Source organism: Kryptolebias marmoratus, linkage group LG3 (assembly GCF_001649575.2).
Source record: "Kryptolebias marmoratus isolate JLee-2015 linkage group LG3, ASM164957v2, whole genome shotgun sequence".
In the NCBI taxonomy this organism is placed as follows: Eukaryota; Metazoa; Chordata; class Actinopteri; order Cyprinodontiformes; family Rivulidae; genus Kryptolebias; species Kryptolebias marmoratus.
The window spans coordinates 13,818,227-13,844,925 of record NC_051432.1 but is presented as its reverse complement, the minus strand read 5'-3'; the positions used below and the strand labels follow the sequence as shown (position 1 = coordinate 13,844,925).

The following is a 26,699-nucleotide window of genomic DNA, read 5'->3' as shown; positions in this document are numbered from 1 at the left end:
TCACATCTCAGCTTTAAAAGCTCAACTCCACACTCTCTATTTCTGAATTGAGAAAGCTCCTCGGATGAGAAGCGAAACGTCTTCAGCTACAGAATAGAAGTCCAGTTGTTTTTGTTTTTTAACTTTTTTTGAATTGCATTAGCTGAGAGTCATCAAAAACACACACACCAAGAGGTAACAAATCATGCAAGATAATGCAAGATACTGTATGAGGTTGCAGACAATGTTATTTTAATTTGACCAAAATGATTATAACTCCATCATTTCAGAAGATGTTCTCAGTCAAAAACGTTGGTCATCTTGTGTAGTTAAACATGACAGTGTCTGTCTGTCAGCTTTTTCCTTCAATAATCTGCAAAGTGCAAATTATTTTTGTCAATGCAATGGAACAAGACCATTTGGATCAATCTTTTCTCTCTTTTTTGTATTTTTAAGCTCCAACATCCAAGCTTAAGTACATCAACATGAAACCCACCGCGTGTCTTTTTGTTTACAGACGCGCAGACGAGCAACACGCTCCTGGACGTTTGTGTCGACTGCCTCGTTTGAAAAATAGCTGCCATCTTGTCTCTGTGCCGCTCATCATAAACGAGGTAAGACCTCTAGCTGATGGATGTTCAGCTGCAGCTGCTCGTCCAACTTGGGTGTTAATAAAAAGGCACTACCCCACCCCCTGCAAGTCAACAGACCACATACAAACCACCTTCAGTGCTGCGTTACATCTTCCTGTCCTGAATTAACGTATCAAAAATAGAAATTCCAAAAGCATTAACTCTAAATTTATAAGATGTGCTTCCCCTAAACTGTAAATCATCCCGATGGCCAGCCTGTCATCTTGTGGTTTATAAATACGTGCTGCAAAAACGTATACGGGGCTGATGACAAAAATCCAAGCATGCAACATTCCACTTTCCTACAAATTGCTTTGGCTTTTAAACCCAGTTTATTATGGACTGCAAAAGTCCTGGTTTTCTATCAAGATCTCTCTGGTCCTGCTGACTACAAATCACCCTTTTTTCCTCGTCTGACCCCTCCTCCTATTTCCGCCACAGATGGATGAGATTCCTCAAACACGGGTAGGAACATGGGCCCTTTCAGACTAATCATCAGGTGCTGCAGGATGTAGGAGCCGCGGCTACACCTGCGCTGCTTCTCTTGTTTTCTCTGCTCGGAGACACTCGGGGACTTCAGCTCGGGCTAAAACGTTCACACCGCTCTGAACAGCTGATGATAAGCTCACGCCTGAGAAGCACAGGACTCAGCGGCTCCTGTGTTAGCAGTCACGGATGAGCTCTTTTGTCACAAAAACACTGGCAGCTGAAATCCCAAGAATCTCCCTTTGAGCAAACGCAGCACACATCCTGAGAGGGTCTTATAGGCAATTAAAAATGCTGGGAATCTTTGTTGAGTCTTTACAATTGTGTTTAAGATAGATCAGTTATTATCAGCACCCAGGCCTATTGTATAAAGCCATAAAAAACAAGGTTAATCCATAATTACTTCACTTTTGTCACCAGCACTTGTGGTTTCCCTCCTTTCACATCCTGAAATTAAATCTGTGAAAACAGCTCATTATCTTTTCACATATACACTTGAACACAATTTTTCTGTGAGTAGTTCGAACCATTTTAGAGAATTTGTAGGACTCGTGCAGTTTCAGAGGATCTCAGCTGCTTCTGTGAATCGTCTCTGTGTTTTGGGTTTTGCTTCCCACAGATCCAATCCATTCCTATCAGGTCAGACCGGTGTCTGTGGGGGTTGAAAACCCTGTGTTGTTTGAGTCATCCTTTGAGAAACCTTTGCATATCCCACTGCTGCTGTTCTGTTTGTGGGGCTGGTGATTTGGTGAATCATTTCAGAAATGCACAGGTAGTAAAATCTATGTGAAGGCTGAGATGCAGGTTTTCCCAACAGAGCTGTCATGGTTTGGGTCTTTGGAATGGTTTTTGGTTCTGTTTCGTATTTATTTCTGTTTGATGAGTTTATGCCCTTTTCAGCTGAGTTCTGTTTGGTTTTCATCACGGTCATAGGAACTTATACTATGAAGCAGGTTCAATAATATCCAGGGTTTTTTTTAAGAAATTTGGCTCAACTAACCCAAACAATGAAGATTGTGCTCAGTGGTACTGCAAAGCTAGTTGTCAACTCTGTAAGTCAAGCCAGGATTCCTGGCTGTGTGTATTCATGTAAAATGGTGGGGCTGAATTAGAATGATCAGAATCTGTTTTAGGCTACAGAAACATCAGATACTTCCCTGCCATTGAGAACCCATCTTGCTGAAAGTCAAACCTAACGGTGTAACCTGGACGTAGACTCTCTCTGTTACACACTGGGCTCTTTTTATGGTTTCAGTTTTTAAGGTTATTAACTGGTTAAAAGGTGGTGGACTGATACTGTACGTGTACTCTCTCTTATCCAGAAACATCACCTGCTCCTGAGCCTAATAGGTTTCAAGCATGAGTTTCCATGGTAACAGACTTGAGTAAGAAGTGAACCAGCTTTGTGATGCTAAAAACCCCCCAAACTGAACCTGAAGTTACCTCTCCAAGCCACTAGTCTTGCTTCGTAGTAAACGGCCCAGATGTCCTCCATTGTTCTTGTTTCTAACTCCGTCCATACCACCTGGTTTCCATTCGTAATCAGCAAACTTGCTGTCATTTAGTAATCACCTCTTCCAGTACACATACTCCCCGGTTTTCCTCAGTTCAGATCCTCCTGCTTGTTCCTGACTTTTATTCCTGTGTAGCTGTTTTCAGATGCCTTCCAGTATGATTTTGAAAGTGTTGGTTTTGTTTCTAGTCCACCTGCCTCTGATTTGCCTGCATCTGCGTCTCGATTCAATTTAAAGTCCACCAAATGTGACAATGTTGAGATGAGAAGCCTAGTTGATAATCTGTACAACCTTCAAAACGGTCCCTGTGCCATGTAATGGCAAACTAATCTGTGCCTTTGTTTTTTTGGCTTTAAAATGTATCACTGACACACAATTGTGTTTTCTAGAAACACATTAAGGTAGGAAATGTGACTCCGGCTAACAAAGGACCACCCAGCATTGAGCACTCAGTATACACAATAAATGCAACCCAAAAAAAAAAGAGAAAAGTGAACTCTCCACTTATTCCCACCTGGTTAGGAAGTGATGAGCAAGCCAGAGTTGAAAGGCTGCAGCAGAAGATAATGGCTCTGAGCTGACAGCTCGTAAACTGAACCAGCATAATTAGAGCCACCACTTTACTGAGCCGTCTTCCAGTTAGAGCCCAGCTTTCATGTGTGATGGGTGATGTTGAAGGAAGTAGGCTGGGACAAATAATAAGAGGCGCAGGTGAAAGCGTGACAGACTGAGATTTCGCCGGGTTTAAGGAGCGACACTGGCTGTTTCCAAAGAGCTGCTGGTGGTTCAGAGACAGTTCGTGGTGACGAGAGGAGTCAATAATTTCAGATAAAATATTTCAATTTCTGTCTCATAAGCCTTTGCGTTTGACCTAGAGATCCAAAAATGCAAAGGAATATGTGCATTTTTTTTCTATTCTAGCCCTAAAAGATGATTATATTCACATAAACACAGAGTAAGGTGCAGCAGAAAGACAATGTGCCAAAAACAGGCTCTTTATCTCAGTAATAACAGTGAAGGGCAGCTTCCTGCTGATGAGGTTTGATGTGGTTCAAACGCGCACGTCCGACAATACACCTGTGCATCTTTACAGAAGGGAGTGGCTGTCGGAAAACACAGACTGATACTTCCTTAGAAAACAGCTGGTGGAGACGTCTCCGCTGCCTTTTTTCTTAAACTTTTCACAACAGACCTCTAAGTTTGGGCTTCGAGTTTGAAAGCTTCCAACTGCAGAGTCATTAAGACAGCAGTTAAACTTATATAATCTTTTAAAGTGTTTGTAGTTTACTGCAAATGCTTTGTAAAAATATCTACTAATAAATGTATTAAATCAAAATAACATGTTCAACATTACGTTGCTGGCAAGTAAAAAACAGAAAAGATATATAATGACATGATCAATATAGAATTTCTGAGCAGTTAGTGAGACATGCATGTAGTTTACTCAAATAAAAAAAGTTTAAATACTCAGTTAAGGTTTAGAAAACTTCTTTGGTTCGAAATTTGACCTTTTTTAGATGGCTTGTCAGGTTTGTGTGGACACATTAACTTAACTGGACTATTTTAACCTTAAACAAACGTAAACCCCCCGGCGTGATGTAGATCTCCCACATTTGCAGCACAGACAGTACGTATAAACTGTACGATAATTCTCTTTCACATTTGTCTCGTTCCCAACTTAGTTTTGCGACCTGCAGAGGATCTGCTTCGGCCCTTTCCAAAGGTCAGAGGTCAGACAGTCCTAATTAAAGGGTTTACTGTGACTGCAGAAGAATAATGTGGTCTCAATGTCAGTCATCTGGCTCACATTCTTTGTCTGTTGCTGAGCAAGTCTCTGCAGAAACTGGACATGAAGCAGCTGCTGCGGTGTGGCGACCAAAACCAGGATATATTTCACCAAAGACCTTGACTCGACCTGAGATGAAAATTATATTTGTACAAGGCCTAAAAACAAAGCATGCGTCATAATACATCCCACTTTTTATTTATTTGTTTACACTTGTTAAATGTTAAGAAGATCAAAAAAAAAAGAGAGAGAGTTGTCATTTAACACCTGAGTGCTGCTTCACTTTCTGACACAGCCCACATTTATTTATTTTTGAGTTGTGAAGTATACCAGACTGCTGCTATTTGTAGTCTCACATTTTCTGCATTCCTGCCGTGCACTTCTGCAGGTGACCTCCAGGATATTTGCAGGCCTGATTTAGCTGTGCGTGTTGCACTTCTTCACACCGTGCTGGCCGCCTCTCGACAAAAGAGGGCGAAAAACAATTTGCAGTGAACACAAATAGCGTCACTCTAGTAGGAAGTTTCTTTTTTTTTTGGATGGGGTGGGGGGTTACATTACAGTGAGTTAGTTGAGAGCAATCACTGTGTGTCACTTCGTCTCTGTGTTTGTGCAACCGTCATTCTCCCCAGTTACTAAAGCCTTGTTCTGCTTTCTTAATAATGGTGAAGCCCTGGAAGGGTGGGGGTGACAATTTAGCTACATCTTCGGATGTATTTTAAAATGAAAGGATGTCCGGCAGCTTTTCATGCCAGAGTTTTAGACTAAGACTGTCTTATATTGAAAAACTACACTTTCTGTTAGCACTCACTAACACAATTATTGCATTTGTTTGGCAGTTTCAGGGTCTATGCAATGCATGATCAATAGTTTTTCGTTCACAGACAGGATCCAAACAGCCCTTTAGTTTCCTTCCACGTGAGGTCAGTTCATGTTTAGATGCTGTGCAAACTCCAGAGAACTGTTCTGAAATCAGTACCTAATGTTTAACCCTCTCAGGCTCAAATTAAGTTTTAGTAACAGGAAAAATCAGATATTTGGGGAAATTATCATCTGAGTAAAATAAGGTTCATAAAATATGAACGTGGAGTAATTAGGTATATGCAATTCGCTGTTGCAAATCTGCAACGTCTGCCTTGAGAGGGTTAAGAGCAGCAAAGTGTTGCAAAAACATTGGAACTGTAAAATGTAATTGCAACTTCTTTGAAGTTTAAGGTTTTACACATCAGTATTCCTTAACTGGATCCACGAGGGGTAAATTTAGTACAGCTAATCAAATTCATTTGAGTGATCGGCAGCTGTGAGCATCTCTGAAAAAACGTTTGGGGGGGGTTTGCTTGATGTTGTTTATAAATCAGAAAAGGTTTATAATTCCATCAGTTTCCAGTGAGAAGGAAAAGTCACGAGCGGAAAACAGTGAAAACAATTTCCCATTTTCCTGGAAGTGGGTATCTGACTTCATCAGAGGATTTACAAAAAAACACAAAAGTACAGGCAGCCCCCCACTCACTTCCATTATTCTTGTTGTAATATTTGCATTCTCTAAATGCAAATAAAAATTTAGATAAGACCAAATAATCTCATAGTTTTTTTGGGCTTTTTTATTGTGTATGCTGATTTTCTGATTGTGACGGGGGAAGACCATCATCCTTGCATGTGATTTAGCTGAACTTCTTATTTTTCTTTCCCAGAGCTTAAATCCTCCTTGGAATGCCGAGTCTTTCAGCAGCCAGGTTTTCCTGCCCTCGTTGACTGGCCTCCACAGATCCTTATCGTTCCCTGCGCCTCAGTTCGGCACAGTTTCATAAACTAAGATCATTGTGCGGTCCGATCTGGAACCTGAGCCCCACCCCCCCGAGTCGTTTTCTTTTCTGGTCGAAAACTGAAAATCCTTTATATTAGAAGCGCTGATGAACTGATAAAGTCAGTTCAAATTGAAAAACACAGGACTAAGCAAGCGATACCTCTCTGAAAGATATGACCGGTTCCAACCCATTATGAAAATACGTTAGTGAAAGTTGGCGAAAAGAGATAAAGATGGAGCAGATCTGACCTAGCTGTCCACTTGGAGACTACACGGGTTCTTCCAGACCTTGTGGTCAAGTTTAAATCACACCTAAATAACAGGCCGGGTGTGGGATCCTGTCAGTTAACCTTTTCCTCAAACAGATGTTCCACCTTAGAGGTCAGAGGTCATGGCAAAGGCTGCAAAAACTTGGCCAAAGCTGAGGTTTTAGGAGGGGAAAAGCAGGTGACTGTGGGACACGTGACTGTGGGAGAGGAGGTTTTGTTTTTATTGTTCTGAATTTTGTTTCTCTCTCTCTTTCTCTTTCAGAATAAAGAATAAAGCAAAGTGATGGCACGGTTTGGGATATGCTTCTCCTCAAACAGTGTGGGACCTCTCCGTCACTGATGACTCTGTGTTTTGGGGTTACAATGTTTGTTGCAAAGCAGATTTTTGAAGGTTCAATGCAAGGGAAACTGTGTGCTTTGTTTTTGTTTTTTTTTGTACAATTAAATTTTTATAGATTGAAAAAGTTTATTAAAAGGAATTGACGGGGGTTAAATTTTATTGTTAAAGGAGGTATAATTCAGCAGCTTGAAAAACAACTCTTCGTCATGCTATGTTATCCCTTTTTCCTGCTGGGCCGTCTTCTGATTGGCCAGTTTCTATAAGCCTGTTGAGCATCAGTACTCGGTGGCGTCTTTTTAAATCCGACAGAAAAGATGGATGTAGCGTGTGGCTCCCATTCCGTTTTAAATCTGCCTTCTGTCCTCTGGACAGCAGGGGGACAGCTCCTGTGGTTGATGGGTCCAAATTGTTCAGAGCTGTAAAAAGATAAGCTGGTGTCTCCTTTTATTTCTCATCTTTGGTAAATGTTTCTGATAAATGTGTTGTCTTTATTGCATTTGTAAATAATGGGTCCATTTTGTTCAAATGAAAATGCAGGTCATACTTTAAGACATGTCTTTTTGTGACTGGTAAATAATGGTGGTTTTGTTGGATTTGATTTTGTTTTTACCTAATTGATGGTAAATATAAATACTCTGTGTTTTATGACTGATGCCACAGCTGATAAGGTAATAACTAATGATAATTATTTGACAGAACATCACCAGACTATCCCTTTAAATGTGGGTATGCACAAAACACAAATATGCACTTTTCTAAACTGTGCCTTTTCTCCTAACCTTGTTGTGGGGATGTATAAGTAAAACATTTTTCACCATCATCTTCATCAGAAAGAAAATAAACAGTAATATATCATTATTCCTACCATAAATCAGACTGTTAGGGTATTTTGTCTAAGATATTTTATGCTTTTATTACTTTTGTGTTATGCTGATTCCATGATTTGAATGTAGTTTAAACGTTTTTAATTAAAATATTTTTGCATTTTGTTCTTCATGCTGTACCTATTTTTATTGTTAATGACTTTTGAAAGATATTTTGGATGTTTATTTTTGTTCAATATAGATTAAACACATGAACTATTGTCTATTGTGTTAATTTATATGACGCTAAACAGCTTGAGTTGTAATAAATGGACAAGTAGTTCAGTTTATTACTGTTTTCTCAGACAGGTCACAACAAAGTCATCTCAGGATGCTTTACAATAGACCTTCAATCCAGTTTGAATTAATGTATTCCAAGTCAAAACAATTAGATTCAGTGTATAATAAATCCCGTTTAAATTGTTTTCTAGCTAAAGAAGCCAGCATCAAACCTTCACTTTGTCCTGAGTGTCCACAGCATCAAGGGCCTGAGGTAATGTATGTAAATTCAAATAAAATCGGTCCAAGTTTTCTAATTGAATTGGATCGTTTCTACGTTAAAGCACATCAGAACACATTGTCAGTTCTGCACACCTCCACACAATCACTGTCTTCTGTTAAAAGACAGTTTTATAAAGGAACAACCAGACCCCTTAACTGCTAGCCTTAAAAATTTATTTGCCAAAAGTATCTTTTGTAAAAACTTTTTTTTGTCAAATGTATGGAAGGCGTGACTGAAGCTTGACTGAGGGTCAACGGAAGCATTCCTTCAACAAGATAATTGCAAATTTATGATATCTAATAAGAATCTACTCGATTCATAATCACATCTTTGGTAAAAACACATTTTTTTATTCTAGACACTTCTAGTATTAAGATTATATTAAGACATTTGCACGTTTCTGACCATGTCTTGAAAGGCTGATTGGAGTGCAGATCAGTCATCCGTCAGCTTGTCGTGTTTACAGATTATCAGATGATCTCAGTCCATTTATTTTAATCTTTGAGCACAAACATGACCTTCCTACTGCAACACTGGAACCGTACATATATGTGTGCAGATCTCTCAGCAGTATATGTTAAAATATCTTTTACACAACGCCTATATATGCATATATATGGACTCCGGTTCACAGTTTATCACACTATAAAGCTCAGCTAAGCTGTTTCAATTTCAAGTTAATGACTTCAGGCCTACACATACATTTCCTGTTTAATTTTATGAGCCATATAATATCTTTATTATTCCTATCAACAGTGGCAAGCTCCCCCAGTTTTTGTAACGTATCCAACTGCTATTTACGGCCTGTTTCCAGGGCCTTCCACTCCCATTTAACGGCAAGTGATAGCATATATCAGTGAGCCCACAGAAGGCTTTAATCCACCATTAACCAGAGGAAACGTGGCACTGAGCCTTATGATGCAGCAGTGACGGCAGGAGTGCCTCTAAAACTTGTATGTGCGCCTCTCAAACCTGACCACAGTCATAAATACCCCGCAACAAACCACTCAGTGCAGCAGAACACAAACCTCCTATTCCTCGGAACTGGATCCAAAGGTTTCAGTCTCCTCTATTTATACGTGCTGTATATTTACAACGGATCATCAGCCGGAGGGTCAGGATGCTAGAAAGTAGTGCAATGAGAATGTTGAGGGGATTTCTTTTAACATCTAGGCTTGTTTTCAAAGAATCTGTTGGATTAAAGCTTTGAAACTATTTAATCACATAATTCTAGTTAAGTTGAGGTCTTAATAAAAAAAATATTCAAAGGTACCTAAAAAAATGTCCACTCTTATAATCCATTGTAATTCACCAGCACTACTAATTATCACCTGCCGCCATGAAAGGTGGGCAATCATGTCTCTGCCCGTGTCTGTGTGTGTGTTTTTGCCATGAGAGGAGTTTTTAAATGGGCCTAAATGCTGGAAAGCGGAAAGCAGCTTCAAGATCAAAATAACCTTTAATGATTAAATAACATGAACCGGCTTATCCCCCATTGCCTTGGTTGTTAAAGTAAAACAAAAAAGATGTTTTGATTACAGTTTATCCAGTTATAGACAGACATGTACGGGGATTATTTTCAGAGAGTTTCATTAAAATTCATCTAATGGTTCATAAGATATTTTGCTTACAGGCTGACAAACACATACACAAAGACAAGCATTTAAATGTATCTCCTGCTGCCATGAAAGGTAGACAATAAATCCATAAAACCCAAATATTTATGTGCTGAAGTTGCATCACTGAAAAGAAATGCGTTTCCTTAAAAATAAAATAATTGTGCGAATGCCGATTGACATTCACACCTTTATTTTCTGTTTTTTATCTTTTCATATGTTTTATGCACTCTAACTACTTCTGCTTTCTTTGTACCATTTTTGTCGTCCATACGTCAAAACGTTCAGCTCATTCAGGAGATGGGTGCTGTGGCTTTTAATTTTTGTAACTTTTATACTTTTCAAACTATTCAGCTTTATTTACAAATATTTTCCCCACATAAATAAGCTGAGATCTCTTCAATTCCTTAAAAAACTTTGTTTTCTTTGAAATCTGCTTCAGCAAACTTGCTCTATTTATGTCTTCTTATGATACCTTTAGTTTCTAGCTAGAAATTTGCTAGTTTTAGACTTTTAGGTGCCCCAGTCATTCAGGTCTCAGCGTTCAAACTTCAGTGTCTCTAGTTTTCTTTGTCATCCTAAAACACAGGTGTCAAACTCCAGTCCTCGTGGGCTGCACTCCTGCATGGTTTAGATGTGTCCTTGCTTTAAAACACCTGGTTTAAATGAATGACTTGTTGCCATGCTCCTGGAGAACTTGATGATTTGGTGAGGAGGTAATTAAACCATTTGAATCAGGTGTGTTGGAGCAGAAAAACCTAAAACTTCCTGGACAGAGACCCTCAAGGCCTGGAGTTTGACACCCCTGTCCTAAAATGACACATTTCAGCCTTCAGCCCCAGCCTCACAGAGACGCAAAACGGCATAGAGAGAAAATAAAGCCTTTTGTATCTTCTTGTGTCTGTTTATGGGTAAAGGAACAGGATCCACTACTGGGGCTTTGTGTTGCTTCTATCATGAGGTCGTTAGTGCCGGCTGTCATCATGAGGATGAAGAGTTGATCCTGGGCACCAAAGCCTGGCCTCCAACCAGCTTCTCTCTCTGTTTACCTTGGACGCTCATTAAAGCCATGCCATTTCTTTCATGTCCAAATAGAGAAGTAAATGCCTCAATTAATGTTATGTCTCAGTTTGACAACAGACACGTTTAGAAGGTGGTCCCCTTGAACCAGTGCCAATACCCCAAAGGTCCCCCTATTTAAATAATCTGTTGCTGTTTTAGTCCACAGGTCTTATTTTCTGCTTTCTCTTGATGGGTGAGAAAGGTGAAGGAAAGTCAGGTGAGTATAAAAAGCTGACTTTGTTTGTTTCCATAGTCACACCATTTGAATCGTGTCCTGCATTTATTTTTGGGTGGACAAGTGAGGAGGGAAGGATTTATTTCGAGGATGCAATGAAATGTGCGATACAGAATGCCTGAATGCATACGGCATCTCAGTTATTTGGCTTCCACACATGCGGAAAGGTTGCTGAGCGGTTCAGAGAGTTGTCCTGGAAACATTTCCGTCCTCAGTAAATCAGACGTGCATACAGCATTTTCCCCACCAGAAACATTTTTCGACGAGCGACATTCATTGGCGCTTCAGCTTCATCATTTCAGAAACGTTTTCATTTCGAATAAGATGAGATTAATGCTGAACAGACGCGTGTGACATTAGGGATTATTAGGCAAAAATGGAGCTTGGTGATCGAAGCGTAAAAATGTTCGAACAATTCAGATGATTCACATCTTCCAGTATCAAGCTCAGCATCAAGGATCATCCATAAAAGGTTCCTCAGTATTTTTATCTTAACATGACCTTGTGCAGGATATGGAGACAACGTTCTCACTTTCTCACTGGAACGACTGATTGATTTCTCCCTGCTGAAAAAAAAGTATTCTTTTCATATTTTAGATACATGCCTGTTGACACATAACAGATTTTTATAAATGATACTTATTTAATACTGATGACTGAAACACAGACACGGTGATGGTGTTCAGCTTTGTGAGGACAACACCAATGTCTTCACACATCCTTGAGCCAATGATTGTGTTCATAGTAATATTAAATGTGTGTGTTTTGTGTAAATCAGGTGCACTATTTGGTATATATTTGCAGTTAAATTAAAGCAACACATAAGCTGTTGTTGAGTCAAATTCACAGAGATTAGTGCTGAGTTAGTATAACAGTGATTGTAAAGTATAAGGAAATGTAGATTTATTTTATGAGTTCATATATCATAGTATGATTTCTACCAGTTGTTGCCATGAAAGGAGGTCGATCATGTAATTGCCTGTGTCTATGTGTTTGTATTTTAGCAGTATATCTCATGAAAATGTGTGACAAATGATTAAATTTCGAATCAACCTGATTGAAGATGGCTGCCACAGCTACTGTAATTGACCTCAGCAAACACAAGAGTGCCTAAAAGTCTGTCTTTTCTGCAGGTATTGAACCACAGTTTGGTGCGGCAGTCGCTGAGAGTCACCCCTAACACATACTTTGAGAGATAACAGATTATGTGAGATCTTTGTTTAAAACTTTGGCTTGCAAGATTGTGGGGTGTTTGCCCTCCTTCAAAGGAATGATACTTTCATTATAAAATTGTCATTTCCTTAACGAGTCTTAAATTATGTCGCACAACAGGTTGCACAGATGACACTATCATTATTCTTTAAGAAAAGCTAAGTGTATCCTGTGAGTTAATAGGATTCAAAACCATCTAAAGGACCAGTAACTTGAGGTGAGAGTTTTCTGTATCATATAACATCTTTGTGGAAGAGTTTCGGCTCTGTCTTCTTAACAAGGTTTCAGTTGATTGAGGTTTGTGGTTTAGAAAAGTTAATTATTTAGTATGTGCTGCAAAATGAAAGGTTTCTGAAAGGTTACAGCTGTCATTCAGGAGGTGTGTTTAATCTTACTTAGCAGTTATAAAAAAAATAACTTTTATTGTCTTTTTTAAAAAAAGCAGACTTGGTTTTTTGACAGGAATCTGTGACATACTTGTCACCGGTTTATTAAAACCATTGTTTTTTTCCTTTTATTCTTCTACCTTCAATGCTTTAACCCATTAGAGGGCACTGGTGTCTTGCACATCACAAATGTTCTTTTTAAATGTAAAAAAATACTGTGTTTACACTTTTTTCTAATTAAACCTTAACAGCATATATAGCATGTTCAGTTAATGTTTTATATGTACAGAATATGAAGCAGAGAAAGTGCTTCTAAAGTATAACTATTTTTTGTATTTTTACTTCAACTTAAGTTATTAAATTTGTCATATAGACATATTCCATCAGACAAATTCTTCTAACTGTGATTAAATTGGTTTATTGATTGATTTTTCCTCCCTCAGTACCCTTTTTTCACCAAAGAAGTGATTAGGAGCAACTATTAGTTGGAGCAACACTTTCTCAGTCTTGTCCAATGGTCTTTCTTAAATTAGAAGTGGGGGCTGGAGGCTCCCTACTTGTGCTGACAGAAGGAGGAGCCAGTGCCTGTCACTGTCTACTGTTTCATTATTACCTGCACAGCCCTGCAGCATTCACCACATTTGTGTCTCTGTGTGGCCACACTACAACACAGAGACACAGAGAACAGTTTTAAAGGCCCTAACCATCAGGGAGAGATTCCATTTTTTATATTTTTTAGTTTTGATTTGTTTTTTTCTCTAACTCAAAGGAGGAGGAATTGGCCCGTAACTACTGACTTGTTTAAATTGCCAGGGAACCAGCAGTGGACATGGCTGGTTGTCTGCAAAGTTCCCAACTTTGTAAAAAGTGGGCATTTTTTAGATGTCTGCTTGTGACTTTTTATCTCAGCTCCTGTGCTGGCTCAGTATTTTCACAGTCGTTCGATTCTGGTCCCCTTTATTACCACAGGTCTGGACCTAATGAAGACAACATCCTTATTGCCAACAATGGAATTAAGGTGCCTTTTGGGAGATCAGTGTTTTTGGACCCAGTGAATGACCTGGTTACAGAAGTTCAGCCTGGTGACCGCTGCCATATAACAGTTCTGGATAATGACCCTTTGGCCCAGAAACCTGGGGCGCTCACCCCTCAAAGGTTTCCCTGTTTGTTTGGAGCGAATGAAGTGAAGTACACCCATTTTGGATCTCGGAGTCCCAGTAAGGATCGTGTGAAGTTGCAGCTTCGCTATGACTCCCAGACGGACACAGTTATCATCCCTTTCATGTTGGAAGTGGAGGTGGTTTTCCACCAGCTTGAGATCCTCCTCAGGAATATGCCCCTCAGTGTTGAGAAACTCAATGGAGACAGCAGCCCCATTGACAAAAAGGCTCTGGAGTTTTCCTACGAGGATGGTGTCACGCAGTGTAAAATCGCCACTCTGGTCGGCGCTGGAGGTCTTCCCAGGTATGGCACTCTACTGAACAGCCCCACCAATGGTCAAATGGTTGCTTGTGATGAGTTTGTAAAAATGGGTATTCAGTACAAACACACTGCTAAAACCAGGTCACCAAACAGAGATTATATTCCAATGATGGTAGAGCTGCAGGATAATGATGGTAACACAATAATGCAAGAGCATTTCCAAAGTATGGTGAGAATCAGAGAAGGTACTGAGAACACTGCTCCCAAACCTAGTTTTGTAGCCATGATGATGATGGAGGTCGATCAGTTTGTGATGACCGCAATTACAAGTGACATGCTGGCTGCTGAAGATATTGAATCTGACCCAGACAATTTGATCTTTAACATTACTTCACCAATGAACCCCCAGCAGGGTTATATCATCAGCACAGATGATCAAAACCTTCCCATCACCTCCTTCAATCAGAGGGATATCAAAGATCTGAAAATAGCCTACAAGCCACCTTCAGAGGACTCAGAACAAGAGAGGATTTTCCAGCTGGAGTTTGAAATTGTAGATACCGATGGTGCAGTGTCTGATCCATTTGCTTTTATGATTGTAGTGAAGCCCATGAACACTCTGGCTCCAGTTGCAACCAAAAACACAGGACAGCTATTGTTTGAAGGGCAGTCTCGAGCTCTCTCCAGTGCACAAAATTTAGAAATAAGTGACGAGGATAACCTGGAAGATGTGAAGATTACAGTGGTGGATGGTTTAAAACACGGAGACCTGACTGTGCTTGGTGCACGCAGGAAATTCTTTACACCCACAGATCTAGATGCCGGCATTGTTGTGTACCAGCATGATGGCAGTGACACATACAGCGACAACATTATTTTCCGAATGACTGATGGAAGTAATGAAGTAGAGTTTTTGTTCCCTATTACCATTGCTCCCACTGATGATGAGCCCCCAATAATTAATGCAAACACAGGCCTGGTGCTGTTCAAGAATGAAATTATGCAGATCTCTCCCTTCATCCTGAGTGCTACAGATATCGATTCAGAAGATTCCACTATTAAGTTTATCATGGAAGTACCATTCTCTGCTATAAGGGAGCTCCTGCTCAGGCAAACAGAGCCCCCCACTGACCCATCTCAGTGGAAGTTCAGTGAGACAGATGAGATGTTCGAACAGGTGGTGACTGAATGGTTTCAGCAGGATATTCTCGACGGAAAATTGTTCTATCGGCACATTGGACCCCATAGCACCACCACTGTGACTGATCAGTTTATGTTTCGTGTACAAGATGACAATGACCCACCTAATCAATCGGGTGAGCACATCTTCATCATTAAAATCCATCCTGTCGATGACCTCCCCCCTGAGCTTTTCCAAGGCACCACCCTTCACATGACAGTCCAGGAATATGAGCTCACATTCTTTCGAAAGAAGTTCTTGTGTTATACTGATCTAGATTCAGATGACAGAGACCTGAAATACACCATCACTAAACCACCAATAGACTCAGATGAGAACAGTCCAGCGCCCTTAGGTAAAATTGTACTGACTGATAACCCCGACATTGTTATAAGAGAGTTCACGCAAGCCCAGGTAAATCATCACAAAGTAGCTTACAAGCCTCCAGATGTGGAACTGGGCATCACTCCAAAAGTAGCTCAGTTCACATTTACTGTTGAGGACACAGCTGGCAATTCAGCTGATGGACTATTTACAATTTTTCTACAACCAGTTGACAACAAACCCCCATTCATCACCAACACAGGATTCACTGTTATGGAAAGAAGTACGTATGTTATTACCAATAAGGAGCTCTATGCCACTGACACGGACACAGATGATGAAAATATTGTCTTCACTGTGACCCAGAATCCTCAATATGGACAGCTGCAGTATTTAGGTGTTTATATGTCAAATGGTGAAACATTTGTGCTTGAAGATATTGCAAATGGCCGCCTAACTTACATTCACGGAGGAGAGGAATCACTCGGCGATCTCATCAAATTTTCTGTAAGTGATGGTTTCCATGAGGTACCCATTGTAATACGGATCACCATTGAGCCAGTTGATGATGAGACCCCGACAATTATGCTTCCAGCTGGCCTGCTTGGAGCCTCCATTGACGTGCTAGAAAATGGAGCAACAGAGATTACAAGTAATGTCATTCAAGGTCGAGATAAAGACACTGATGACCTCATGCTCACATTTATTGTTGAGGAACCTCCCAGATTGGGTGAAATTCTGGTCAATGGTGCTCCTGCTGAGAGATTCACCCAGGAGGACATCATCAATGGAATGGTGGTCTATGCTCACACATCTGGGGAAATTGGTCCGGTCAAAAAGCATGACTCTTTCAACCTAACTCTCTCAGATATGTCTGATCAGTGGGTTGTTGGGGGCAACAAAGTCCAGGGTGTGACAGTTCATGTCACCATCCTTCCTGTTGACAGCATTCCTCCTGTTGTTAGTGTCGGGGGGCAGTTTGTTGTGGTGGAAGGTGAGAAGAATGTCATTACTTTAGATAACATTCAAGCTGAGGATGTTGACACCAACAACGATGACATCTTGTGCACCATCATCGTCCAACCATCATCTGGTTATGTGGAGAACATTTCCCCAGCCACAGGTTCTGAGAAATCAAGAGCTGGGACTGCCATCACTGCCTTTACCATCAAAGATATTGCTGTTGGTCATGTCTACTATGTCCAAAGCATTCATAAAGGAGTTGAACCTGTCGAGGATCAGTTCACTTTCCGCTGCACTGATGGTATTAACTTCTCTGAACGCCACTTCCTTCCTGTAGTCATCATTCCAGCCAATGATGAGAAGCCTGAAATTTATGCACGAGAGTTTGTAGTATTGGAGGGCATGAATATTGTAATTGACACACCAATTCTGAATGCAGCTGATGCTGACATCCCTGGGGATGAACTACACTTTGAAATCATTAAAAAGCCCAAGCATGGCACAATAATTCAACAGCTTAGCTCTGGCACTATCCCTGTGGAGAAGTTCAGCTTGGAACAGATCAAAGAGGCCGCCAACATTGTTTATGAACACGATGACTCTGAGACCAAAAAAGACAGCTTTGAGATCAGGCTTTCTGACGGCAAACACAAAGTGGAAAAAACAGTTCTCATCATGGTCATTCCTGTTGATGATGAAACACCAAGAATGGCTATAAATGATGGCCTTGATGTTGAGATTGGAGAGACAAAAGTGATCAGTAACAGGGTTTTGAAGGCAACAGATCTTGACTCTGAAGACAAAGAGTTAACATATATTGTGAGATATGGACCCGGTCAAGGTTACCTTCAGCGTATTAGCAAATTTGGTGATGTTTTAGGAAACATAACCCTGGGAATGAATTTTACACAGGATGAAATTGACAAGCAACTCATTCAGTATGTGCACACAGGTCAAGAGGGCATCCGTGACCTGCTGAAATTTGATGTTACAGATGGTATAAACCCACTTATTGACCGTTACTTTTACATCAACATTGGAAGCATTGACATGGTGTTCCCGGATGTAATCAACAAAGGTGTGATGCTCAAAGAAGGGGGAAAGGTAACTCTTACCACTGACCTCCTCAGCACTACGGACATCAACAGTCCTGATGAGTATCTCAGCTTTAGCATTACAAGAGCACCTAGCAGAGGGCATCTAGAGTGCACTGATCATCCAGGTGTTCCTATTTCTACTTTCACCCAGCTACAGCTCGCTGGTAACAAGATCTACTACATCCACACTTCGGATGATGAGGTGAAAATGGACAGCTTTGAGTTTGAAGTGACTGATGGTTACAATCCAGTCTTCCGAACCTTCAGAGTGTCAATCACTGATGTAGACAATAAGAAACCTGTTCTGACTGTACACAAGTTGGTTGTTGAGGAGGGAGAAACCAAACTCATTACCCCATTTGAGTTGACTGTTGAAGATCGGGACACGCTTGACAACCTACTGCGCTTTACAGTCACGCAGGTGCCAGTGCACGGGCAGCTGCTTTTCAACAAAACCCAACCAATTACGACCTTTACCAAGCAGGATCTAAATGAGAACCTTATCAGCTATAAGCACGACGGCACTGAGACCAACGAGGACAGCTTCTCTTTCATTGTGACAGACGGCACTCATACTGACTTTTATGTCTTCCCTGATACTGTATATGAGACTCGCAAGCCTCAAATGATGACCATTCACATCAACACGGTGGACAATGGTGTGCCCCAGATTGTGGTTAACAAAGCTGCTGCCTCACTGAAAGTCCTCCACACAGGACACCTGGGCTTTGTTATCACTAGCAAGGTCATTCGATCAGAGGACAGAGACAGCCCCCAGAGAGTCCTGAAGTATACTGTGTCTGAACCACCCCTGCATGGCTTCATCATCAACACTGCACTGGGCAACGACAGCATCAAGACCTTCACACAAGGTAAGGAAGTTTCATATCAGAATCATTAAACACAGTATTTTAAAATTCAAGAGCTACATTTTAATGTTAACCCTTGATTAAATGACTCTAATGTGATTTAAAGGAGCCTCATGTTTCTGTTTCTGAGACTGAAGTATAAATTGTTGCTCCTATTACTTTCATTTATTATTCAAGACCAAAATGTAAAATTTTTTCAAAGTGTCCATATCATCATGGTACTGCAGTCAGTTGAGTAACATGTCTTTGTCTTTTTTTTTGTTACAAAAACAGCTGAAATTAATGAAATGAAGATCTGTTATGTGCTGTTGGACAGGAGCAACGCCACAAGTGATATCTTCTATTTCACAGTTGAAGACAATGGTAAGAATTGTTTTTTTTTTTATAGCATTGACACCAAATAAGGTAGCCACGACTTACATCCAGGACAAAATGTGTTGGCTGTTTGAGTCATTTTAAAGGGCAGAAAGTTTAACCCTCTTGAAGCCCTCAAAAGACAGAGAGATAGAGAGAGGTAGGGAAGCCCTTGTAACTTTGGTTCAATTTGACCCGAAGGCCACGGGAGGGTTGAAAAACAGAGGTCAGAAGAGACCAAAGGCAAGCATGGACAGTGGGTTTGTAGAAGTAAAGGACTACTACTAAATACCAGCACTCAAATGTTCAGTCACCAAACATTCAAAGCTGCCTTTCTACACTTTTAATTTATTCACTTCTTTTTGTATAAACATACTCTGAAAGTGTTTTTTCTTTTTTATAGTATTTTTGTGCATGTAGAATCTTGCACTATATCTTGCATGTTTAACATTTATTGAAAACAATGGTATTATCTCAAACCGTTCTATTAAATTAATCAGAAATGCTAAGAGCAGGCACAATGATGAGTCATCATGATTCATATATTTTAGTGGTTTATACACCAAACTCATCCTTAGGTTTAGTTAAACAGCTTTGCAAATGTAACAAATGCAATGCAATAAAGGGCAAAAGTTAAATTGCTTACTGCTTTAAAATACCAGAAAAACAAACAATTAAACTGTTCGATTGCATAGGAAAACCTTAACAAATATTTGTGCAGTATTTATAGATTGAAGTAACTAAAACTAATCGGAGCTGTGCACTGGCATTCTCAGTGATATTGTCCGTATTTATCCTGAAGCAGATCTTTTCTATTTTTAAGTATGTGTTTAACCACAGGATGGGAACAGAAAGGCTTCAATTAGTTCAACGCTGTGCTTACAGTTGGCTCAGCTCAGCTGAACCAGGTGCAGTGGTGCAAAAACTGAGACATAAAACAAAACCACTTTTCTATATATCAGCAGTTCACGTGTAAAAAGTACAGCTCAATGCTGAGGTGGAGATTTGGCATAGTTCGCTGCAACACTGACCACTTTTAATCATAGACCCTCATTCTCACAAGCCATCACACAGGTGCATCCAGGAAATGATCGGACACCATAAAAGGAAAAAAGGTGAGCCACTCATGTGAAGTGTTGAAGAGTGACTCTTGGACGAGGGGGCCTCCTCAGCCCGGACATGCAGGGACATGCAGCTCCAGAGCATGCTAATGGTCAGACTATCTGTTAATAAATCTAAGCAGGTGAGCTGTTTGTGTTGAGGGTAAAACTCGGGGTCAGAGAAGATCTGCACCCAAGATAATCCACTCAGTTTGGCCTTTGGTAACGAATCGTTTCATTCAAGGCTCTGAAAAGTCAATCAAGTTACATGACTTGTTATTCATACTGAGTTAAATAATCTTAAACTCTGGAAATGTTCAAACTAGTGTCTTGTTCTTATTTTGATGATTCAGGAAAAATTTGTTGTCCAAATAAATAAATAAATACATAATTAAACATTGGTTTAATACTGAAGCTAATTTGTTCATTTGATAAATCTTTTCCAAAGCAGTGTCACTTGGGTTTTTACAGCGTACTAAATTAGAGTGTGGGCTCAGATGCAGCGAAACAGGGAGCTCTTTAAGGGCAGTCTTTAAAATAAACCTGCCTCTACACGCTTCAGAGAACTGTCATTTTACAGGGAGCTTAAGAGATCTTGTTCAAACCATTAACGTATCATCACAGACAAGCGTAGATGTTTAGGACTCTCACAGCATCAAAGTTTGTAGCAGAATGTGTCACATTTGGAAAATAAAGTCAGTGAAGCTGCTTGTTTGAATTTGGTACTAATGACCTTGTTAATTTGCAGTTACTTTATGTTTTGTCAACGGTAAAAATTTACCCGAATGCTAATTTACGGATTTAGATAGATATTTTTCACAGCCTTCAAACTAAATAGTCAAGACAAGGGCATGTTTGCCCATGTATTATATTGAATATGAGGACTGAAAGCTGGGTTTTTTTTATGCAGACTTTTGCACAATGTAGTGGAAACTCTAAATGCTCGTTAAACTTAGTCTAAAGACAATGCTGTTCATAAACCACAGTTTTGTCCTTTTTAGGGTTAGGGTTAGGGTTAGGGTTAGGGTTAGGGGTGGGGTTAGGGTTAGGGAGTCTTTGCTTCAGGTAGAAGAGTTGAAGTGTCTGGGAGTCCTGTCACGGGTAACAGAAGGATAGAGCGGGAGCAGGATCAGCAGACCAGGACATCATCCACAGCAATAAGGACATTGGTTTAGGTCTGCTGAAGTAGGAGTTGAGTGGAAAGGCAAAGCTCTCGATTTACTGGTCCGTCTATATTCCAGCCCTCACCTCTGGTCATGAGGTATGGACCATGACCAAAAGAACAAGATCCCAGGTTACAAGCAGCTGGAATGAGCTTCCTCCGTAGAGTGGCTGGGCGCCAGGGGGAGCTCGGAGGAGAGCTGCTGCTCCTTATCAAACAGGAGTCATTTAAGGTGGTTTGTGCATCTGATTAGGATGGAGAGCATTGACATGGTGGGAGAAGACCCTAGGGCAGACCCAGAACTCACTGGAGTAATTATGCATCCTCTCTGGCCTGGGAATGCTTTGGGATCTCCCTGGAAAAGCTGGAGGGTGTCGCTGGGGAGAGGGATGTCTGGGTTTTCCTCCTGGACCTATTACCTCTGTGACCCGACCTCGGATGAGCTGCAGAACATGGATGGAAGGTCGGATGATGGATGGATGGATGGATGGATGGATGGATGGATGGATGGATGGATGGATGGATGGATGGATGGATGGATGGATGGATGGATGGATGGATGGATGGATGGATGGATGGATGGATGGATGGATGGATGGATGGATGGATGGATGGATGGATGGATTTTTGCCAAGCAGCTAGAACACCTTACCTATCTTTCCAGTAGTAATGACAGTGACCTCAAATACAAACTGTAGCTCGTGTTTGTTTGCCCCCTATGTCTTCTGGGAATTTATGTTGGAAAAACAACAACCTGCGAGTGATCAGGTCAGAAACTCCCTTCAGCATTTCAAACAGTGGGAAGCTAAAGCAATAAATACCTCTTTTTTTTTTCTTTTTTTTTTTACAAGTGGATATACAACTGCATTTCTCTGCCTACCAGGCATCGTTTCAGCAGGTCATTAGGAAAAAGGAAAGACAACTTATCCTCAGGCCTGTTGAGATCTTTATGGGTTTTTGGTTTATTTGTTCATTTTTACAATGTTAATACTGTATTGGCTTTCTTCTTATAAAAGCTTATATGATGATTCAGTTGTTATTAATACTATTCAACCTTTTTTTATGAACAGAAAACAAAATTGATAACAAAAGCAGTTTAAATTCAGATAAGCAGAACTAATCTCTGAGCTTCGAGCGATCGTAGACTCTGGTGGCTTGAGTGTTATGTGATCGTTCAGTGCCACAGAGAGGAATGCACTTCCTCCAAGACTCCAGACTCCAGAACCACAGACAGAGAAGCAGCTTGAAGTGAAGCGATATCTCAGCCAGACAGGTGTATACGCGAGAACGGAGGCTCCAGAGGGGATCTCCTTTCAAAGACTGTGGTCACTTCGCTCCCAGCTTTGCAGAAATCCAACCCAATCTCAGATAGCCTGATAACTCGTAGACTTCTATCGTAGAAGTGCCTGTCTCAGAGGGAGCACTTCTTCCAGCATGCTAAATAAAAAGGCAGGTGATGGGAGTGTGTGTGTGGGGGGGGGGGTTCAATATGAGAAAATAAATAAACACTGGGGGGGACTCGGTTACTTTCTTTTGCACATAACTCTTGTGCAGTAGGACTGAATTCTGACTGACACAACCATGTTATACTCCTGCTTCCTAACTGTGTTTGAGGATCTCTCACGTCAGTCATGTCAACAGTCACAGGAGATTTAGTGGCTAATGGTGCCACGGTCGGGGCCCCCCATGACTGAAAAGCTGTCCTCCTCCAAGAAACTGCCTTCTGTTCTAACTTTTTCTTCATTTGCTCTTCTAAAGACCCTTAAGGCCATCATACCATTCAAATTCTTCTTTTTTTCTTTCATTTTACCATTTTCTTCCTATCTCTATTCTTTTCAGGAATTCCCCTTTCTTTTAAAAAAACAAACAAACCTATAGAATCTTTTCATTATTGTGGTCTTGCTCTCTTTTTGTCCTTTTTTTCTTCAGCCTTGATTTATGGTGCCTGGAGGGCTGTTGGGGTGTGGAGTTATGATGTATGGCTTCAGCGGTTATTCTTATCTGCTCTCATATGGCAAAGCTGCTGCAAAGCCCAGTCAAGCTGTCACTGACTTACCTTTTGAGCCACCACCAGTGACATGGAAACCTCAGTTTGTCCGACAGTCGGGCTGTCAGTACATTCATCATATCGAGCAGACAGAAATGTCTCCACATGGCTGTGAAGTTGACATTTGTAGTTGTAGTCAAAATGCCTCCATAGTTATTAGAAAGATTACCAGTTCGACTACCAGGCTCGTCTGTAATTTGTGTGTAGACACGTTTGAAAAAGCAGACTCAGGCCTTTTCTAAAGACACCCTTTGCTTCTCATAATAACAAACTGCTTAAAAACAGAGAAAGCAGTCTTAATGAGCGCCGGTCTCAGCTGCTGACAGTTGCCTGTTTCATGGTTGTGTTTAAAAAAATGATCATTTCCAAAAGATTGGGATGAAGACTTCTGATAAATTAAAGTTTACTCGTTCCAAGTCCTGCAGCTAAAAAAAACCCTCCAATGGAATAAAGGCTTCAGGTCAGGATAATTGTGCCACTGCAGATCCTGTGAGCCAGAGATCTTTATATTTCTTCAAATTTGCCAATCCAGTGGAACAAGATGAGGAGGGATGAGTGTATTCTTACAATTGAGCTCACCTGTGACCATAGGCTTTTTTTTCAACTACAATGGCAGAAACAGACACTGGAGATGCTAGGAATTTGAGAAGGGAGTAGGTGTTGTGTTAAAAAAAAGCCAAGTTAGGAAACAAGTCTGCATATCACTACTGGGTGCTGGTGTTTTTAACAAGTTAAAATTGGCATTGATTATTAAGTATTCAGTAATCAAATGCCTAGTTTATTTTTCCAAATTTAAAAATATAAATCATTTCTTTGTTTAAGGAGGCATTTTGTGGAAAGGTTATTAATAATGAATACATTGCTCATTGTAAATAGCTCTTTAATTGACCTCACTTTGGACAAATTGTTTTGTTCTGACCAGACCCATCCCTAGTAGCAAGGTGAAACTGGATGTGCTTCTCTGCATAAATTCTTCAGAAAGGGTAAAAATAAGTTACTTTATTCTTTGTAAGATGAACATTTTTTTCTTCCCATGACATCTCTTTGATCAAACCGACCCGACATAAAAACTGTGACACTGAAATACCGAGCATATCTGACTGGAACGTCCCCTGGATTTATACATGTGCAGCATGATTGATGTGAAAATGCAATAATATGTCGCTTGACACTTGATGAGGATATTCTTAGTAGGTTGCTCTTCCTTGCATCATGCTGATGGACGTCAAAGAGCCATATTGACCTTCCTCTCTGGTAGTATTTCCGGCCTGACCCACTGTCCCACTGTATCTATGTTTGGTGCTAATAGCAATGGTGTGAAGAGAAAAGCTGAGGTTGTAATGTTCTGTTTTGATCCTGCTTTACTCACACTGTAGTTACTTTAAATCTGCATTTACTTTATTTTTTCTATAATTAAAAACAACATACTTACAGATTCGGTGGACACTTCTTTCAAACAACTGTATCATACTTCCTCTGTCATACCCTTTGCCTTTTCAGCTGAGTGATTAATCACACTGTAGGTAATTTATGAAATAGCCGCTAACAGTGGCATTTAGAAACACATGCAGCCTATAAAATGTTTCATCTGAGCAGAAATTATGAGGACGGTCAGTTTGAGAGCAAATGGGAATGTGAGCCGAGCCACTGTGAGTATTGGATTTGATATGGAGTCTAATATAGATATGAGTGTCGTAAAAACCGTAATAAATCCCACCGTCAGTCAGAAATCAAACCGACTCACATGCTTTAAAGGTGTGTTTGCTGCACAGGTTTCCTCCCAAGCAATTTATTTTTTTTAGTTTTCAGCAGATTGAAACCATTTTCATGGCTTTCCGTAGCCCTCCATCGGCGTCACCGTGGGAACCTTGGCATCCTGATTAATTCCAGATTTGTTACGGCCGATGCCAGCTTCCAGCACTCTGTCTGACAGCACGTACAAAAGAAGTGAGGGAAGGGAGATTCTCCACTCCTACACTGTTGTGAACAATGCGGAGGCAGGCGGGGAGGCACGCCATGGTGGTAGTTCTGGCCCACCCAGACTGCGGCCTGCTGTCCCTCTCAGTTGTTCATCCCGCCAGGCGAACAAAGCCAGCGCAGGGAGGAAGGGCGACACGGAGGGGGAGGAGGACCGTGGTGCACAGCTGTCACTCTGCTCCTTGAGAGACACAAATCAAGGACCATCTTTGCTTTGATGTTCTTAGCTTGAAAGCAGCTCTGCTAGGTTTTCATTGCTGAGATTCTGTGAATTTGTGTGTAAACAGTAAAGGCGATCCTCATATGGTGCGAATACAGTTAGAAGACTAAAAATGAGTTTGGAAGTTTCAGCTCAATATCTGTAAAATTGACTGAGTTATGGGCATTTTATACACCCATCATAAGTGGTATGACGTCGTTCGTCCGTCTATCTGTTCGTCTGTTCGTGAACAGCAGGACACCTTTTAGGTCTACAATGATCTCTATTGATTTCAAGGTCATGGGGTCAAAGGTCAAGGTTACAGCTCACCTCTTTGTTTAATCCTTGTCTATGCTCCAGGTTCACATCCATGTCAAACCCTTTGTTCCCTAGATTGTACCTACTGTCATATCATGTATCGTTGGCGGTACTCTTATTGTGTTTGTTAAGGTTGATTAGTTGCGGCAGCCATCTTGAATAGGGTTAACTGAAAGTTAATCAGTTGGTGTGCATCCAGTGATTACTTCATGAGAGTTACATTAAAATCATTTGATACTTGGCTAATACACAAACACATGCACACAAGCAATTATACGACTGCGCACCTTTCATGGAGTCAGACAATAAATATGGATATGGTGCTGTGCATAAGTCTTGAGTCATTTCTTTATACTTTGCTTTCAAACAGACAGATATTTTGATTGATCAATCCTGATCAATCAATTTACATGAGGTTGGTTTATTTTTATGTGAGGCTGTTGAGGACCAGATTCACGTGGACGGCTCAAAAACCACTTCTCTTATTTTGCCCATGTGTGCCCTGAACTCAAGGGATGAACCAGTGTTGTGTCGACACCCAACGGACATTCAATTGGCTCTGGCTGCTTGGAAACAAAGGGTAAAGAAATTAGGGGAGGTTTAAAACCTTTTTACCCTGCTTTACAACAAAATTCAAACCATGAGTTGTACCAGATGACAGATGTAAAACCTCATGAAATAGTACAGCGAAAAGAGTTTATTCGTTGTTACTTTTATCCATCTGAAGGTGTAGCAGCTGGTGAAGTACCTGCACTATAACTGTGCTCTGGTCCGAGTCATAAAAACGTCTTTGTTTTACTCGTTCCTGCTGAAATGTAAAGCCTCCTGATTTTCTTGATGCCAAACCTGAGGCAGCACTTTCTCCTGGCCGTGTTCACTTGATAATCCTCGATGATGGCCACTCACTAAGCTTCTCCTTATTTCATCTTGTCAAAGACTTTCTGAAACTGAAATGTCAGCTTTGTTGAGGATCCGAGAAAGTATGTTTCAATCTTTTTAGA

The 26,699-nt window shown here is 40.6% G+C and overlaps 2 protein-coding genes across 2 annotated transcripts in view; both read left to right on the top strand.

Annotated features, from left to right (window-relative positions):
* LOC108250004 (flocculation protein FLO11) overlaps positions 1–7,894 on the top strand; it is a 16,444-nt gene extending 8,550 nt beyond the window's left edge. Inside the window, exons 9-10 of the mRNA XM_017439711.2 lie at positions 497–593; positions 6,733–7,894. Of these exons, the coding sequence (XP_017295200.1) occupies positions 497–549 (53 nt within the window). The 3' untranslated portion in view covers positions 550–593; positions 6,733–7,894. The remainder of the gene's footprint in view (positions 1–496; positions 594–6,732) is intronic.
* Positions 7,895–13,313: 5,419 nt separating this feature from the next.
* frem3 (Fras1 related extracellular matrix 3) overlaps positions 13,314–26,699 on the top strand; it is a 29,500-nt gene continuing 16,114 nt past the window's right edge. The window contains exons 1-2 of the mRNA XM_017405694.3: positions 13,314–18,544; positions 18,815–18,904. Coding sequence (XP_017261183.1) covers positions 13,516–18,544; positions 18,815–18,904 — 5,119 coding nt within the window. The 5' untranslated portion in view covers positions 13,314–13,515. The remainder of the gene's footprint in view (positions 18,545–18,814; positions 18,905–26,699) is intronic.